Below are 15079 nucleotides of genomic sequence, written 5' to 3'. Positions count from 1 at the left end.
AAATAGCACAAAATATGCCTTTCACACACACACACACACACACACACACACACACCACACACACACACACACACACACACACACACACACTGACACATGCACGCACGTACACACACACGCGCCCACGCGCGCGGGGTGACAGACAAGCGACTATGCTGCATCACAGCCAAAGGCCATTTCGAATGGGGAGGTTTTGAAATTTGAAAGAGGACAGAGTTGGTGAGTGACAGACCCATGGGAAGAGAAATCATGATGTACTGACTGATGATGATGATGATAACAATAATAATAGTAGCAGTAGTGGTAGTAGTAGTAGTAGTTGTTGTTGTAGTAGTAGTCTTCGTCAAGTCTCCACACTCAGCTCTTTCAAGTCTGGCCTTAAAACCCACCTCTTCCCAAAATAGTCTCCCTTCCCTGCCTCTTCCTTGTCTTCAGTTTCTCCAGTTTTAGAGTTATGCATGCGTGTGAATGACTGGTGCGAAAGCGCTTTGATTTGTCTCTGCACAAGATTCGGCGCTATGTAAATACCATTAGTAATAGTAGTAGTAGTAGTAACAATAATAATAATTTTTAAAAAAGTAAATGAATAAATAAGAGACATAAAAACTGCACATTTTACACTGACCGCCATGTCATTTAAAAGTGGAGCCAGTGACATAAGTTCAATGTTAAAGATGCTCTCCACTTTTTCTAAACTGTTATTTGGATTGACCAACTACTGTGATGTCTTGTTCATTTTTCGTTCATTTTATTATTTCAGTGGATGGTTTGTAATTGTTTTTGTTGTATTAGTTTTTATTGTTGTCGGTGGTGGTGGTGGTGGTGGTGTAATTTCTGTTGTTTGTTTGTTTGTTTGTTTTTACTACACTATGGACAATATTATTATAGCTGTTTTTTTTTTGTTGTTATTGTTGTTGCTGTTGTTGTTTTTTTGTTTTTGTTTTGTTTTTGTTGTTTTTTTGTTTTGTGGTGTGTGTTTTTGTTTTTTGTTGTTGTTTTTTTTTGGGGGGGTTGTTTGTTTTGTTTTTTGTTGTTGTTTTTTTGTTTTTGTTTTGTTTATTTTTGTTGTTGTTGTTTTTTGTTTGTTTGTTGTTGTTGTTGTTGTTTTTGGGGGGTGGTACATGGTCTTTTTCTTTTGTTGTTGTTGTTCTGTTGTTGTAATCAATATCATCATCATGGACTTTTTTTTCCATTCAAAACTGGATGGTACGCACTCCGTCAACCTTGGACATAAAGATCTGATGACAATTCACGCGCTTTCCTTTCACACAGAACACAGAGCGGGTCATGGTATGTCTCTCCACCCATCCCCCCCCCCTCCCTCCTCTCCCTCCCCTGTACCGCACACTGCATGATGGAAGGGCTGAAGAAGGTTTGTGGTCCACACATACATCAGAAATGGGGTGTTCGTGGCGACACATAAAAAAGTTATGCGACCCCAGAATAAAGTCCAGTGTCTATGAGACTTATCGTCAGTCTCGAACCTACTATTATGCACAGAGACAGACAGACAGACAGACAGAGACAGTGTCGGAGAGACAGTAAGAAAGAGAGAGAGAAAGGAGGGAGAGAGGGGTGTAAAAAAGAGCGGCAGAGAGACAGATACAGACAGATAGAGAGGGACAGAGAGAGAGTGAGATTGAGACTAAGAGACAGACAGAAAGACACAGCAGTCCAAAATCCAATTATTGTTCGTGTTAACTCATCAATCAGTGTTTCCATTTCTGCACAATGTCTGTTCAAATCCTGCTGCTGACATAAAAAATCGCCTTGCTGGCGATACGAAACATCACTCAGCCTAAATTATCAATGCTGAGTGTTTGCTCTTCCCGTGTTGATAATCATTTAATACCATTACACTAGCCACTTTTATTGTACATTACCTGTTTAAACTATCCCCCACCCACCCCCTAACACTAACCACCTGTTGTACATTACCTGTTTAAACTATCCCCCATCCACCCCCTGACACTAACCACCTGTTGTACATTACCTGTTTAAACTATCCCCCATCCATCCCTGACACTAACCACCTGTTGTACATTACCTGTTTAAACTATCCCCCATCCATCCCCTAACACTAACCACCTGTTGTACATTACCTGTTTAAACTATCCCCCACCCATCCCCTGACACTAACCACCTGTTGTACATTACCTGTTTAAACTATCCCCCATCCATCCCTGACACTAACCACCTGTTGTACATTACCTGTTTAAACTATCCCTCATCCATCCTCTAACACTAACCACCTGTTGTACATTACCTGTTTAAACTATCCCCCATCCACCCCCTGACACTAACCATCTGTTGTACATTACCTGTTTAAACTATCCCCATCCACCCCCTGACACTAACCACCTGTTGTACATTACCTGTTTAAACTATCCCTCATCCATCCCCTAACACTAACCACCTGTTGTACATTACCTGTTTAAACTATCCCCCATCCACCCCCTGACACTAACCATCTGTTGTACATTACCTGTTTAAACTATCCCCCATCCATCCCTGACACTAACCACCTGTTGTACATTACCTGTTTAAACTATCCCCCATCCATCCCCTAACACTAACCACCTGTTGTACATTACCTGTTTAAACTATCCCCCATCCATCCCTGACACTAACCACCTGTTGTACATTACCTGTTTAAACTATCCCCATCCATCCCTGACACTAACCACCTGTTGTACATTACCTGTTTAAACTATCCCCCATCCATCCCCTAACACTAACCACCTGTTGTACATTACCTGTTTAAACTATCCCGATCCACCCCCTAACACTAACCACCTGTGCTGTACATTACCTGTGATGTAAACCATTCCCCAATCCTTCACACTAACCACCTGTGCTGTACATTACCTGTGATGTAAACCATTCCCCAATCCTTCACACTAACCACCTGTGCTGTACATTACCTGTGATGTAAACCATTCCCCAATCTTTCACACTAACCACCTGTACTGTACATTACCTGTGATGTAAACCATTCCCCAATCTTTCACACTAACCACCTGTGCTGTACATTACCTGTGATGTAAACCATTCCCCAATCTTTCACACTAACCACCTGTACTGTACATTACCTGTGATGTAAACCATTCCCCAATCTTTCACACTAACCACCTGTGTTGTACATTACCTGTGATGTAAACCATCTCCCAGCCCCCCAGCCCCACCCCCACCCCACTCCCCCAATCGTTGACTCACCTGTCCAGAAGAAGGAGCCCCAGAACAGTGGACAGCAGATCAACATACTCCACCTCTCCATGACTTAATCACACACACACACACAAACAGCACAGTGTTGGTTACTGTCTTTGATCACAGGTGTAATCTGGGCACTTAGCACCTGCCGCGCGGTCGATGAGAAATCGATTAGTTTCGTAGCTGATTTTCTTCCTGGTGGCAGGCTGAAATTGATGAAAGTGGCGCCGCTTTATCGCTGACTTGCCTCTGTGTGTGTGTGTGTGTGTGTGTGTGTGTGTGTGTGTGTGTGTGTGTGTCTGTGTCTGTGTGTGTCTGTGTGTGTGTGTGGTGTGTGTGTGTGTGTGTGTGTGTGTGGTGTGTGTGTGTGTGTGTTGTGGAAGCAGTCAGCGGTGTGTGAAGAGGGGGGTGTGGCCAGAGAAAAGTGGTGCTGTTAACTGTTAACTGAGCTGTTTGTCCAGTGTGGGCACAGCGGCCTCGTCCTCCCTGCCACTCCTCGGGAGGGGGGGTCCAAGATGTGTTGTTGTTGTTGCTGCTGCTGCTGCTGTTGTTGTAGTTGTCGTTATACTTCACTCACAACTGATGACCCACACCAGGATAAATAATGCAGTCTGCTTATTTGTCGTGCCGACAAGAAATCACATCACCCTGTGTTGTTGTTGCTGCTGTTATTGTTGTTGCTGCTGTTGTTGTTGTTGCTGCTGCTGCTGTTGTTGATGTTGTTGTTGTTGTTGTTGTTGCCTTTGCTGTTAATGTTGTTGCTGTGTTGTTGCTACTGGTGTTGTCGTTGTTATTGTTGTTGGTGGTGTTGTGTTGTTGTTTCTACTGTTGTTGTTGTTGGTGCTGCTGCTGCTATGGGCCAAGGTTGTAGTGGTGATGATGGGGGTGCTGACGGTCAGGGTGGCTGGTGATACTTCCTCTTCCTGTTCTGTGCTGAGCTGCTGCTGTATGTAGCAGTGTTGAAGTTCAGGGTGTTGAGGGTGTTGAAGTTGAGGGTGTTGAGAGTGTTGAAGTTGAGGGTGTTTCCACTGTTGAAGTTGAGGGTGTTTCCACTGTTGAAGTTGAGGGTGTTGAGAGTGTTGAAGTTGAGGGTGTTTCCACTGTTGAAGTTGAGGGTGTTTCCACTATTGAAGTTGAGGGTGTTTCCACTGTTGAAGTTGAGGGTGTTGAAGTTGAGGGTGTTGAAGCTGAGGGTGTTGAAGCTGAGGGTGTTGAAGCTGAGGGTGTTGAAGTTGAGGGTGTTGGAGTTGAGGGTGTTGCCACTGTTGAAGTTGAGGGTGTTGAAGTTGAGGGTGTTGAAGCTGAGGGTGTTGTTGAGGGTGTTGAAGCTGAGGCTGTTGAAGTTGAGGGTGTTGAAGCTGAGGGTGTTGAAGTTGAGGGTGTTGAAGCTGAGGGTGTTTCATACACACCGTGCCCACACTGTCGTCCTCTTCCTTCCAACCACAGCCCTGTTCTGACGTGACGGCGGAAATCGTCGTCACTGTTGTTGTCCAACTCCGTGTCCACAATCGACGACTTTCACTTCGTGTTTTCTTTTCCCTGTTGCGCAGCTGAACACACACACACTCTCACACACACACTCTCACTCTCTCCTCGGTACAGAAAGCCCTGCCCTGTATGATTTGTTCACCGACACACACACACACATACACACACACCACTGCTGTGAAGACAGGGAAAATGCTGTGTCTTTCGGTGTCAGGTCTCTCTCTGTCTCTCTTCTATAAATATGTCCCACCTTTCCTCATCACAGCAGTGCAGTCGGCGTTTGGGACGGGGGTGGATGGGGGTTGTCTCCCCCTGACGGCCCATGATACACAACACCTAACGCGGCCTGGTGGAGGGAGGGGGGAGAGGGGAAGGGGAGGTTGATAATGGCGATTGGCTGTGACGGATAGGTTAGGTGGCGGCGGTGGTGGTGGTGGTGGTGGTGGTGGATTAGCAGTGGATGGGTGGTGGTGGTGGCGGTGGGTTAGCAGTGGATGGGGTGGTGGTGGTTGTGGTGGTGGTGGCCGTGGTGGGTTAGCAGTGGTGGTGGCGGTGGTGGTGGCGGTGGTGGTGGTGGGTTAGCAGTGGATGGGGTGGTGGTGGTTGTGGTGGTGGTGGCGGTGGTGGTGGTGGGTTAGCAGTGGTGGTGGTGGTGGATTAGCAGTGGATGGGTGGAGGTGGGGGGTTAGCAGTGGATGGGTGGAGGTGGGGGGTTAGCAGTGGATGGGTGGTGGTGGGGGGTTAGCAGTGGATGGGTGGAGGTGGGGGGTTAGCAGTGGATGGGTGGAGGTGGGGGATTAGCAGTGGATGGGTGGGGGTGGGGGATTAGCAGTGGATGGGTGGGGGTGGGGGTTAGCAGTGGATGGGTGGGGGTGGAGGGTTAGCAGTGGATGGGTGGAGGTGGAGGGTTAGCAGTGGATGGCTGGAGGTGGGGGGTTAGCAGTGGATGGGTGGGGGTGGGGGGTTAGCAGTGGATGGGTGGAGGTTAGCAGTGGATGGGTGGTGGTTAGCAGTGGATGGGTGGAGGTGGAGGGTTAGCAGTGGATGGGTGGGGGTTAGCAGTGGATGGGTGGAGGTGGGGGGTTAGCAGTGGATGGGTGGGGGGTTAGCAGTGGATGGGTGGTGGTTAGCAGTGGATCGGTGGAGGTGGGGGGTTAGCAGTGGATGGGTGGAGGTGGAGGGTTAGCAGTGGATGGGTGGGGGTTAGCAGTGGATGGGTGGAGGTGGGGGGTTAGCAGTGGATGGGTGGAGGTGGAGGGTTAGCAGTGGATGGGTGGAGGTGGGGGGTTAGCAGTGGATGGGTGGAGGTGAGGGGTTAGCAGTGGATGGGTGGAGGTGGGGGGTTAGCAGTGGATGGGTGGGGGTGGAGGGTTAGCAGTGGATGGGTGGAGGTGGGGGGTTAGCAGTGGATGGGTGGGGGTGGGGGGTTAGCAGTGGATGGGTGGGGGGTTAGCAGTGGATGGGTGGAGGTGGGGGGTTAGCAGTGGATGGGTGGGGGGGTTAGCAGTGGATGGGTGGGGGTTAGCAGTGGATGGGTGGGGGTGGAGGGTTAGCAGTGGATGGGTGGAGGTGGGGGGTTAGCAGTGGATGGGTGGAGGTGGGGGGTTAGCAGTGGATGGGTGGGGGTGGGGGGTTAGCAGTGGATGGGTGGGGGTGGGGGGTTAGCAGTGGATGGGTGGTGGTTAGCAGTGGATGGGTGGGGGTGGAGGGTTAGCAGTGGATGGGTGGAGATGGGGGGTTAGCAGTGGATGGGTGGGGGTGGAGGGTTAGCAGTGGATGGGTGGGAGTGGGGGGTTAGCAGTGGATGGGTGAGGGGTTAGCAGTGGATGGGTGGGGGTTTAGCAGTGGATGGGTGGAGGTGGGGGGTTAGCAGTGGATGGGTGGTGGTTAGCAGTGGATGGGTGGAGGTGGGGGGTTAGCAGTGGATGGGTGGGAGTGGGGGGTTAGCAGTGGATGGGTGAGGGGTTAGCAGTGGATGGGTGGGGGTTTAGCAGTGGATGGGTGGAGGTGGGGGGTTAGCAGTGGATGGGTGGAGGTGGGGGTTAGCAGTGGATGGGTGGGGGGTTAGCAGTGGATGGGTGGAGGTGGGGGGTTAGCAGTGGATGGGTGGGGGTTTAGCAGTGGATGGGTGGGGGTTAGCAGTGGATGGGTGGAGGTGGGGGGTTAGCAGTGGATGGGTGGGGGTGGAGGGTTAGCAGTGGATGGGTGGAGGTGGGGGTTAGCAGTGGATGGGTGGAGGTGGGGGTTAGCAGTGGATGGCTGGAGGTGGGGGGTTAGCAGTGGATGGGTGGGGTGTTAGCAGTGGATGGGTGGGGGGTGGAGGGTTAGCAGTGGATGGGTGGAGGTGGGGGTTAGCAGTGGATGGCTGGAGGTGGGGGGTTAGCAGTGGATGGGTGGGGTGTTAGCAGTGGATGGGTGGGGGTGGAGGGTTAGCAGTGGATGGGTGGGGGTGGAGGGTTAGCAGTGGATGGGTGGAGGTGGGGGTTAGCAGTGGATGGGTGGAGGTGGGGGTTAGCAGTGGATGGCTGGAGGTGGGGGGTTAGCAGTGGATGGGTGGGGTGTTAGCAGTGGATGGGTGGGGGTGGAGGGTTAGCAGTGGATGGGTGGAGGTGGGGGTTAGCATTGGATGGGTGGAGGTGGAGGGTTAGCAGTGGATGGGTGGAGGTGGGGGTTAGCAGTGGATGGGTGGAGGTGGAGGGTTAGCAGTGGATGGGTGGAGGTGGAGGGTTAGCAGTGGATGGGTGGAGGTGGGGGTTAGCAGTGGATGGGTGGGGGTGGTGGATTAGCAGTGGATGAGGGGGGTGGTTTGGGATTAACAGTGGGTATGAAGTTTGACGTGATATCAGAAACTTTTTCCTGAATGTTCTGTGAGTGTCTCTTTCTCTGTCTCTGCCTGTCTACGTCTGTCTGTCTGTCTGTCTGTCTCTCTCTCTCTCTCTCTCTCTCTCTCTAGCCCCTGACTGTCTCTATACCCATCGCATGCACTACATTGTGCCCTTCCTCCATTGGACCACCTCTCTCTCACACACCCCTCCTTCCTTCCCCCCTTTGTCTCTGCCTCTATTTCTGTCTCTGTCTCTCTTTGTCTCTCTCCCTCTGTCTTTCTCTGTCTCTGTCTCTGTCTCTGTCTCTCTCTCTCTCTCTCTCTCTCTCTCTCTCTCTTTATGTCAGTCACACCACTGTCAAGCTGTCCCCCCTTTATATTGTTACAGTGTGCAAGCTGTATGTCAGTCACACCACTGTCAAGCTGTCCCCCCCTTTATATTGTTACAGTGTACAAGCTGTATGTCAGTCACACCACTGTCAAGCTGTCCCTCCCTTTATATTGTTACAGTGTGCAAGCTGTATGTCAGTCACACCACTGTCAAGCTGTCCCTCCCTTTATATTGTTACAGTGTGCAAGCTGTATGTCAGTCACACCACTGTCAAGCTGTCCCCCCATTTACGTATATTGTTACAGTGTGCAAGCTGTATGTCAGTCACACCACTGTCAAGCTGTCCCCCCCCTTTATATTGTTACAGTGTGCAAGCTGTATGTCAGTCACACCACTGTCAAGCTGTCCCCCTCCCTTTATATTGTTACAGTGTGCAAGCTGTATGTCAGTCACACCACTGTCAAGCTGTCCCTCCCTTTATATTGTTACAGTGTGCAAGCTGTATGTCAGTCACACCACTGTCAAGCTGTCCCTCCCTTTATATTGTTACAGTGTGCAAGCTGTATGTCAGTCACACCATGTCAAGCTGTCCCCCCTTTATATTGTTACAGTGTGCAAGCTGTATGTCAGTCACACCACTGTCAAGCTGTCCCCCTCCCGTTATATTGTTACAGTGTGCAAGCTGTATGTCAGTCACACCACTGTCAAGCTGTCCCCCCATTTACGTATATTGTTACAGTGTGCAAGCTGTATGTCAGTCACACCACTGTCAAGCTGTCCCCCTCCTTTTATATTGTTACAGTGTGCAAGCTGTATGTCAGTCACACCACTGTCAAGCTCCCCCCCCCCGCCCCCTTTATATTGTTACAGTGTGCAAGCTGTATGTCAGTCACACCATGTCAAGCTGCCCCCCCCCCCCCCCCCCCCCCCGCCCCCTTTATATTGTTACAGTGTGCAAGCTGTATGTCAGTCACACCACTGTCAAGCTGCCCCCCTCCCTCCCCATCCCTTAACCTTGACTCCCCCCTCCCCCCTCCTGGCTTAATATAAATGGTGTTGTGTCTTGGTCATGTCGATGAAGTATCTCATTCTGATGTTGCTCAGTGGAATGGCAGTGGTTTATCAACTGTTTTTACATATTTGAGTACGTACGTGTGTGCGTGCGTGCGCGCGTGTGTGTGTGCGTGTGTGCGCGTGCGCGCGTGTGTGTGTGTGTTCTGTGTCTGTTTGTATGTGTGTGTGAGCGTGTGTGTGTGTGTGTGTGTGTGTGTGTGTGTGTCTGTCTGTCTGTCTGTCTGTCTGTCTGTTTGTTTCTGTCTGTGTGTTTGTGTGTGCGTGTCTGTGTGTGTATGTGTGTGTCTATCTGTCTGTCTGTCTGTCTGTGTGTGTGTGTGTTTGTGTGTGTGTGTGCGTGTATGTGTGTGTGTGTGTGCGTGTGCGTGTGTGTGAGAGAGAGAGAGATTTGTCCTGGGCGGGGAATGTTAAGTGGGGCAGCCCCTCGGTAAGAGAGGAACCGGTGGTGTAGCGACAGGGTCAGACAGAGGATGAGGCATGTTGTGTCATCCATCTTACTGCCCGTGACAGCCACACAGGGCTGGGAGAGGGGGGGGGGGGCATGAAACAATGTACACCTTTACATCGTGTCTCGCGTCCTCCCGTGGCTCTCCGTGTACGTGGGCAAAATTTGTACGTCTGTGTATGGCATAAAGTGTATGTGAGTATGTATGTATGTATGTATGTATGTATGTATGTATGCGGCTGAGTGTGTTTGTCTCTGTATGTGGGTGAATGGGTATCCCTGTTTGTGCATGGATTAAAATATGCATACTTGTTTGTGTACGACGGCGAATGTGTAAATGATTATGTTTATGTATTTGGGCAAATATGTACGTCTGTCTGTGTATGTGTATAAATGTGTACGTCTGTTTGTGTATGTGGGCAAAATGTGTACGTCAAATTGTGTATGTGGGCAAAATGTGAACGTCAAATTGTGTATGTGGGCAAAATGTGAACGTCAAATTGTGTATGTGGGCAAAATGTGAACGTCAAATTGTGTATGTGGGCAAAATGTGAACGTCAAATTGTGTATGTGGGCAAACTTGAACACCTGTTTGTGTATGTCGGCAAAATGTGTGTCTGTTTGTGTGTGGGGGAGGGGAGGGAGGGTGGGCAAAATGTGTGTCTGTTTGTGGGGGGGAGGGGGGGGGGCAAATTGTGTGTCTGTTTGTGTGGGGGGGCGAGGGGGGGGGGGCAAAATATGTGTCTGTTTGTGGGGGGGAGGAGGGGGGGCAAAATGTATGTCTGTGTGGGGGAGGGGAGGGAGGGGGGCAAAATGTGTATCTGTTTGTGGGGGGGGGGGAGGGAGGGGGGGGCAAAATGTGTGTCTGTTTGTGTGTGTGAGGGGGAGGGGGGGGGGGCAAAATGTGTGTCTGTTTGTGTGTGGGGATGGGAGGAGGGGGGGGGGGCAAAATGTGTGTCTGTTTGTGTGTGGGGATGGGAGGAGGGGGGGGCAAAATGTGTGTCTGTTTGTGTGTGGGGATGGGAGGAGGGGGGGGGGCAAAATGTGTGTCTGTTTGTGTGAGGGGATGGGAGGAGGGGGGGGGCAAAATGTGTGTCTGTTTGTGTGAGGGGATGGGAGGAGGGGGGGGGGCAAAATGTGTGTCTGTTTGTGTGAGGGGATGGGAGGAGGGGGGGGGGCAAAATGTGTGTCTGTTTGTGTGTGGGGATGGGAGGAGGGGGGGGGCAAAATGTGTGTCTGTTTGTGTGAGGGGATGGGAGGAGGGGGGGGGGGGGGCAAAATGTGTGTCTGTTTGTGTGTGGGGATGGGAGGAGGGGGGGGGGGCAAAATGTGTGTCTGTTTGTGTGTGGGGATGGGAGGAGGGGGGGGGCAAAATGTGTGTCTGTTTGTGTGTGGGGATGGGAGGAGGGGGGGGGGCAAAATGTGTGTCTGTTTGTGTGAGGGGATGGGAGGAGGGGGGGGGGGGCAAAATGTGTGTCTGTTTGTGTGAGGGGGAGGTAGGAGGGGGGGGGGCCAAAATGTGTGTCTGTTTGTGGGGGGGAGAGGTAGGGGGGAGGCAAAATGTGTGTCTGTGTTTGAGGGGGGAGGTGGGGGGGGGCAAAATGTGTGTCTGTTTGTGTGAGGGGGAGGTAGGAGGGGGGGGGCCAAAATGTGTGTCTGTTTGTGGGGGGGAGAGGTAGGGGGGAGGCAAAATGTGTGTCTGTGTTTGAGGGGGGAGGTGGGGGGGGCAAAATGTGTGTCTGTTTGTGTGGGGGGGGGGAGGAGGGGGGAGGGGGGGGGCAAAATGTGTGTCTGTATTTTTGTATATGGGTAAAATGTGTGTCTTTTTTGGGGAGGGTGGGGGGAGGCAAAATGTGTGTGTTTGTGGGTGAATGTTCATATGTTTGTGGGTGAATGTTCGTATGTTTGTGTTTGTGGGTGAATGTTCATATGTTTGTGGGTGAATGTTCATATGTATGTGTTTGTGAGTGAATGTTCATATGTATGTGTTTGCCTGTGTATGTGTGCGAAGATGTATGTGTGCATGTGAGCGAATATGTATTTCTGTTTGTGTATGTTAACGAATATGCCTGTCTGTAGGTGTATGTAAACAAATATGTATGTTTGCTTGTGTATGTGAACAAATATGACTTGTATGTCTGTTTGTGTATGTGAATGAATATATATGTCCGTTTGTGCATGTGAACGAATATGCATGTCCGTTTGTATATGTGAACGAATGATGTTCGTCCTTCGGATTCGAAGATGACCATGGCTTCAAAACTTTCAGATGGAAGATCGGTGGCTGTGGCCCAGAGGTAAATGATGAGGCCAGTCCGGGCCCTGAAGGCTCGCCCACATGTGGGACACAAGTGAGTGGATGCTGTCGTGGCAGTGGATGCTGTCGTGGCAGTGGATGCTGTCGTGGCAGTGGATGATGTCGTGGCAGTGCTGTCGTGGCAGTGGATGATGTCGTGGCAGTGGGTGCTGTCGTGGCAGTGGGTGCTGTCGTGGCAGTGGATGATGTCGTGGCAGTGGGTGATGTCGTGGCAGTGCTGTCGTGGCAGTGGATGATGTCGTGGAGGTGGGTGATGTCGTGGCAGTGCTGTCGTGGCAGTGGATGATGTCGTGGCAGTGGGTGCTGTCGTGGCAGTGGGTGCTGTCGTGGCAGTGCTGTCGTGGCAGTGCTGTCGTGGCAGTGGGTGCTGTCGTGGCAGTGGATGCTGTCGTGGCAGTGGATGATGTCGTGGCAGTGGATGATGTCGTGGAGGTGGATGATGTCGTGGCAGTGCTGTCGTGGCAGTGGATGATGTCGTGGCAGTGGGTGATGTCGTGGCAGTGCTGTCGTGGCAGTGCTGTCGTGGCAGTGGATGATGTCGTGGCAGTGGGTGCTGTCGTGGCAGTGGGTGATGTCGTGGCAGTGGGTGCTGTCGTGGCAGTGGGTGCTGTCGTGGCAGTGCTGTCGTGGCAGTGGGTGCTGTCGTGGCAGTGGGTGCTGTCGTGGCAGTGCTGTCGTGGCAGTGGGTGATGTCGTGGCAGTGCTGTCGTGGCAGTGGGTGATGTCGTGGCAGTGCTGTCGTGGCAGTGGGTGCTGTCGTGGCAGTGGGTGCTGTCGTGCAGTGCTGTCGTGGCAGTGGGTGCTGTCGTGGCAGTGCTGTCGTGGCAGTGGATGCTGTCGTGGCAGTGGGTGCTGTCGTGGCAGTGCTGTCGTGGCAGTGGGTGCTGTCGTGGCAGTGCTGTCGTGCAGTGCTGTCGTGGCAGTGGGTGCTGTCGTGGCAGTGCTGTCGTGGCAGTGGATGCTGTCGTGGCAGTGGGTGCTGTCGTGGCAGTGCTGTCGTGGCAGTGGGTGCTGTCGTGGCAGTGCTGTCGTGGCAGTGGGTGCTGTCGTGGCAGTGCTGTCGTGGCAGTGGTGTCGTGGCAGTGGGTGATGTCGTGGCAGTGCTGTCGTGGCAGTGCTGTCGTGGCAGTGGTGTCGTGGCAGTGGGTGATGTCGTGGCAGTGCTGTCGTGGCAGTGGTGTCGTGGCAGTGGGTGCTGTCGTGGCAGTGGGTGCTGTTCGGGTCTTGCCCACAGCACGCTTTCGGTGCGCCTCGGTGATGTGCCTGGCTTCAGCTGCACGGGCTCCTGTTGCTGCGCCAAGCTGGACGGTCCAAACACAATGCGAATATGTCTGTATGTGTGAACGAATAAGTATGTGTGTGTATGCATGTGAACGAATATGTATGTCTGTCTGTTTGTGTAAGCAAGCGAATATGTGCGTATGTGTATTCGGACGCATGTTATGTCTGTGTTAATGGGCGAATATGTCAGTTTATATATATCAGCGAATATGTGTTGTTGTGAATTGGTATAATGCGTAAGTCTGTTGGTATGGTGTAATAACATGTCCGTGTGTCTGGGAGACAGAGGTACACCCACCTGTGGACATGATGAGGTTTTGTCAGTGTAAAGTGGTGGGGGAGAGAGTGGGGATGTCTGTGTGTAAAGTGGTGGGGGAGAGAGTGGGGATGTCTGTGTGTAAAGTGGTGGGGGAGAGAGTGGGGATGTCTGTGTGTAAAGTGGTGGGGGAGAGAGAGGGGGGGGGGATGTCTGTGTGTAAAGTGGTGGGGGAGAGAGAGGGGGGGGGGATGTCTGTGTGTAAAGTGGTGGGGAGAGAGACGGGGGATGTCTGTGTGTAAAGTGGTGGGGGAGAGGGGGGATGTCTGTGTGTAAAGTGGTGGGGGAGAGAGAGGGGGGATGTCTGTGTGTAAAGTGGTGGGGGAGATAGAGGGGGGATGTCTGTGTGTAAAGTGGTGGGGGAGAGAGAGGGGGGGATGTCTGTGTGTAAAGTGGTGGGGGAGATAGAGGGGGGATGTCTGTGTGTAAAGTGGTGGGGGAGATAGAGGGGGGATGTCTGTGTGTAAAGTGGTGGGGGAGAGAGAGGGGGGGGGGATGTCTGTGTGTAAAGTGGTGGGGAGAGAGTGGGGATGTCTGTGTGTAAAGTGGTGGGGAGAGAGTGGGGATGTCTGTGTGTAAAGTGGGGGGGAGAGAGTGGGGATGTCTGTGTGTAAAGTGGTGGGGAGAGAGAGAGGGGATGTCTGTGTGTAAAGTGGTGGGGGAGAGAGAGGGGGGATGTCTGTGTGTAAAGTGGTGGGGGAGAGAGAGGGGGGGGGATGTCTGTGTGTAAAGTGGTGGGGAGAGAGAGGGGGGGGATGTCTGTGTGTAAAGTGGTGGGGAGAGAGACGGGGGATGTCTGTGTGTAAAGTGGTGGGGGAGAGGGGGGATGTCTGTGTGTAAAGTGGTGGGGGAGAGGGGGGATGTCTGTGTGTAAAGTGGTGGGGGAGAGAGGGGGGATGTCTGTGTGTAAAGTGGTGGGGGAGAGAGAGGGGGGATGTCTGTGTGTAAAGTGGTGGGGAGAGAGAGGGGGGATGTCTGTGTGTAAAGTGGTGGGGAGAGAGAGGGGGGATGTCTGTGTGTAAAGTGGTGGGGGAGAGAGGGGGGGATGTCTGTGTGTAAAGTGGTGGGGGAGAGAGGGGGGATGTCTGTGTGTAAAGTGGTGGGGGGAGAGAGGGGGGGATGTCTGTGTGTAAAGTGGTGGGGGAGAGGGGGGATGTCTGTGTGTAAAGTGGTGGGGGAGAGAGGGGGGATGTCTGTGTGTAAAGTGGTGGGGGAGAGAGAGGGGGGATGTCTGTGTGTAAAGTGGTGGGGGAGAGAGAGGGGGGGATGTCTGTGTGTAAAGTGGTGGGGGAGAGAGAGAGGGGGGGATGTCTGTGTGTAAAGTGGTGGGGGAGAGAGAGAGAGGGGGGATGTCTGTGTGTAAAGTGGTGGGGGAGAGAGAGAGGGGGGGATGTCTGTGTGTAAAGTGGTGGGGGAGAGAGGGGGGGATGTCTGTGTGTAAAGTGGTGGGGGGAGAGGGGGGATGTCTGTGTGTAAAGTGGTGGGGGAGAGAGGGGGGGATGTCTGTGTGTAAAGTGGTGGGGGAGAGAGAGGGGGGGATGTCTGTGTGTAAAGTGGTGGGGGAGAGGGGGGATGTCTGTGTGTAAAGTGGTGGGGGAGAGAGGGGGGATGTCTGTGTGTAAAGTGGTGGGGGAGAGAGGGGGGATGTCTGTGTGTAAAGTGGTGGGGAGAGAGAGGGGGGGATGTCTGTGTGTAAAGTGGCTGGGGGAGAGAGAGGGGGGGGATGTCTGTGTGTAAAGTGGTGGGGGAGAGAGGGGGGATGTCTGTGTGTAAAGTGGTGGGGGGAGAGA

At 52.4% G+C, this 15079-nt stretch overlaps 1 protein-coding gene across 1 annotated transcript in view; it reads right to left on the bottom strand.

Annotated features, from left to right (window-relative positions):
* Positions 1 to 3507, bottom strand: part of LOC143277551 (uncharacterized) — a 29921-nt gene extending 26414 nt beyond the window's left edge. Inside the window, exon 1 of the mRNA XM_076582432.1 lies at positions 3217 to 3507. Within this exon, the coding sequence (XP_076438547.1) occupies positions 3217 to 3277 (61 nt within the window). The 5' untranslated portion in view covers positions 3278 to 3507. The remainder of the gene's footprint in view (positions 1 to 3216) is intronic.
* Between the last annotated feature and the right edge of the window lie 11572 nt (positions 3508 to 15079).

This window comes from Babylonia areolata, chromosome 34 (genome assembly GCF_041734735.1).
Source record: "Babylonia areolata isolate BAREFJ2019XMU chromosome 34, ASM4173473v1, whole genome shotgun sequence".
NCBI lineage: Eukaryota > Metazoa > Mollusca > Gastropoda > Neogastropoda > Buccinidae > Babylonia > Babylonia areolata.
This window is presented reverse-complemented; position numbering and strand designations above follow the sequence as displayed.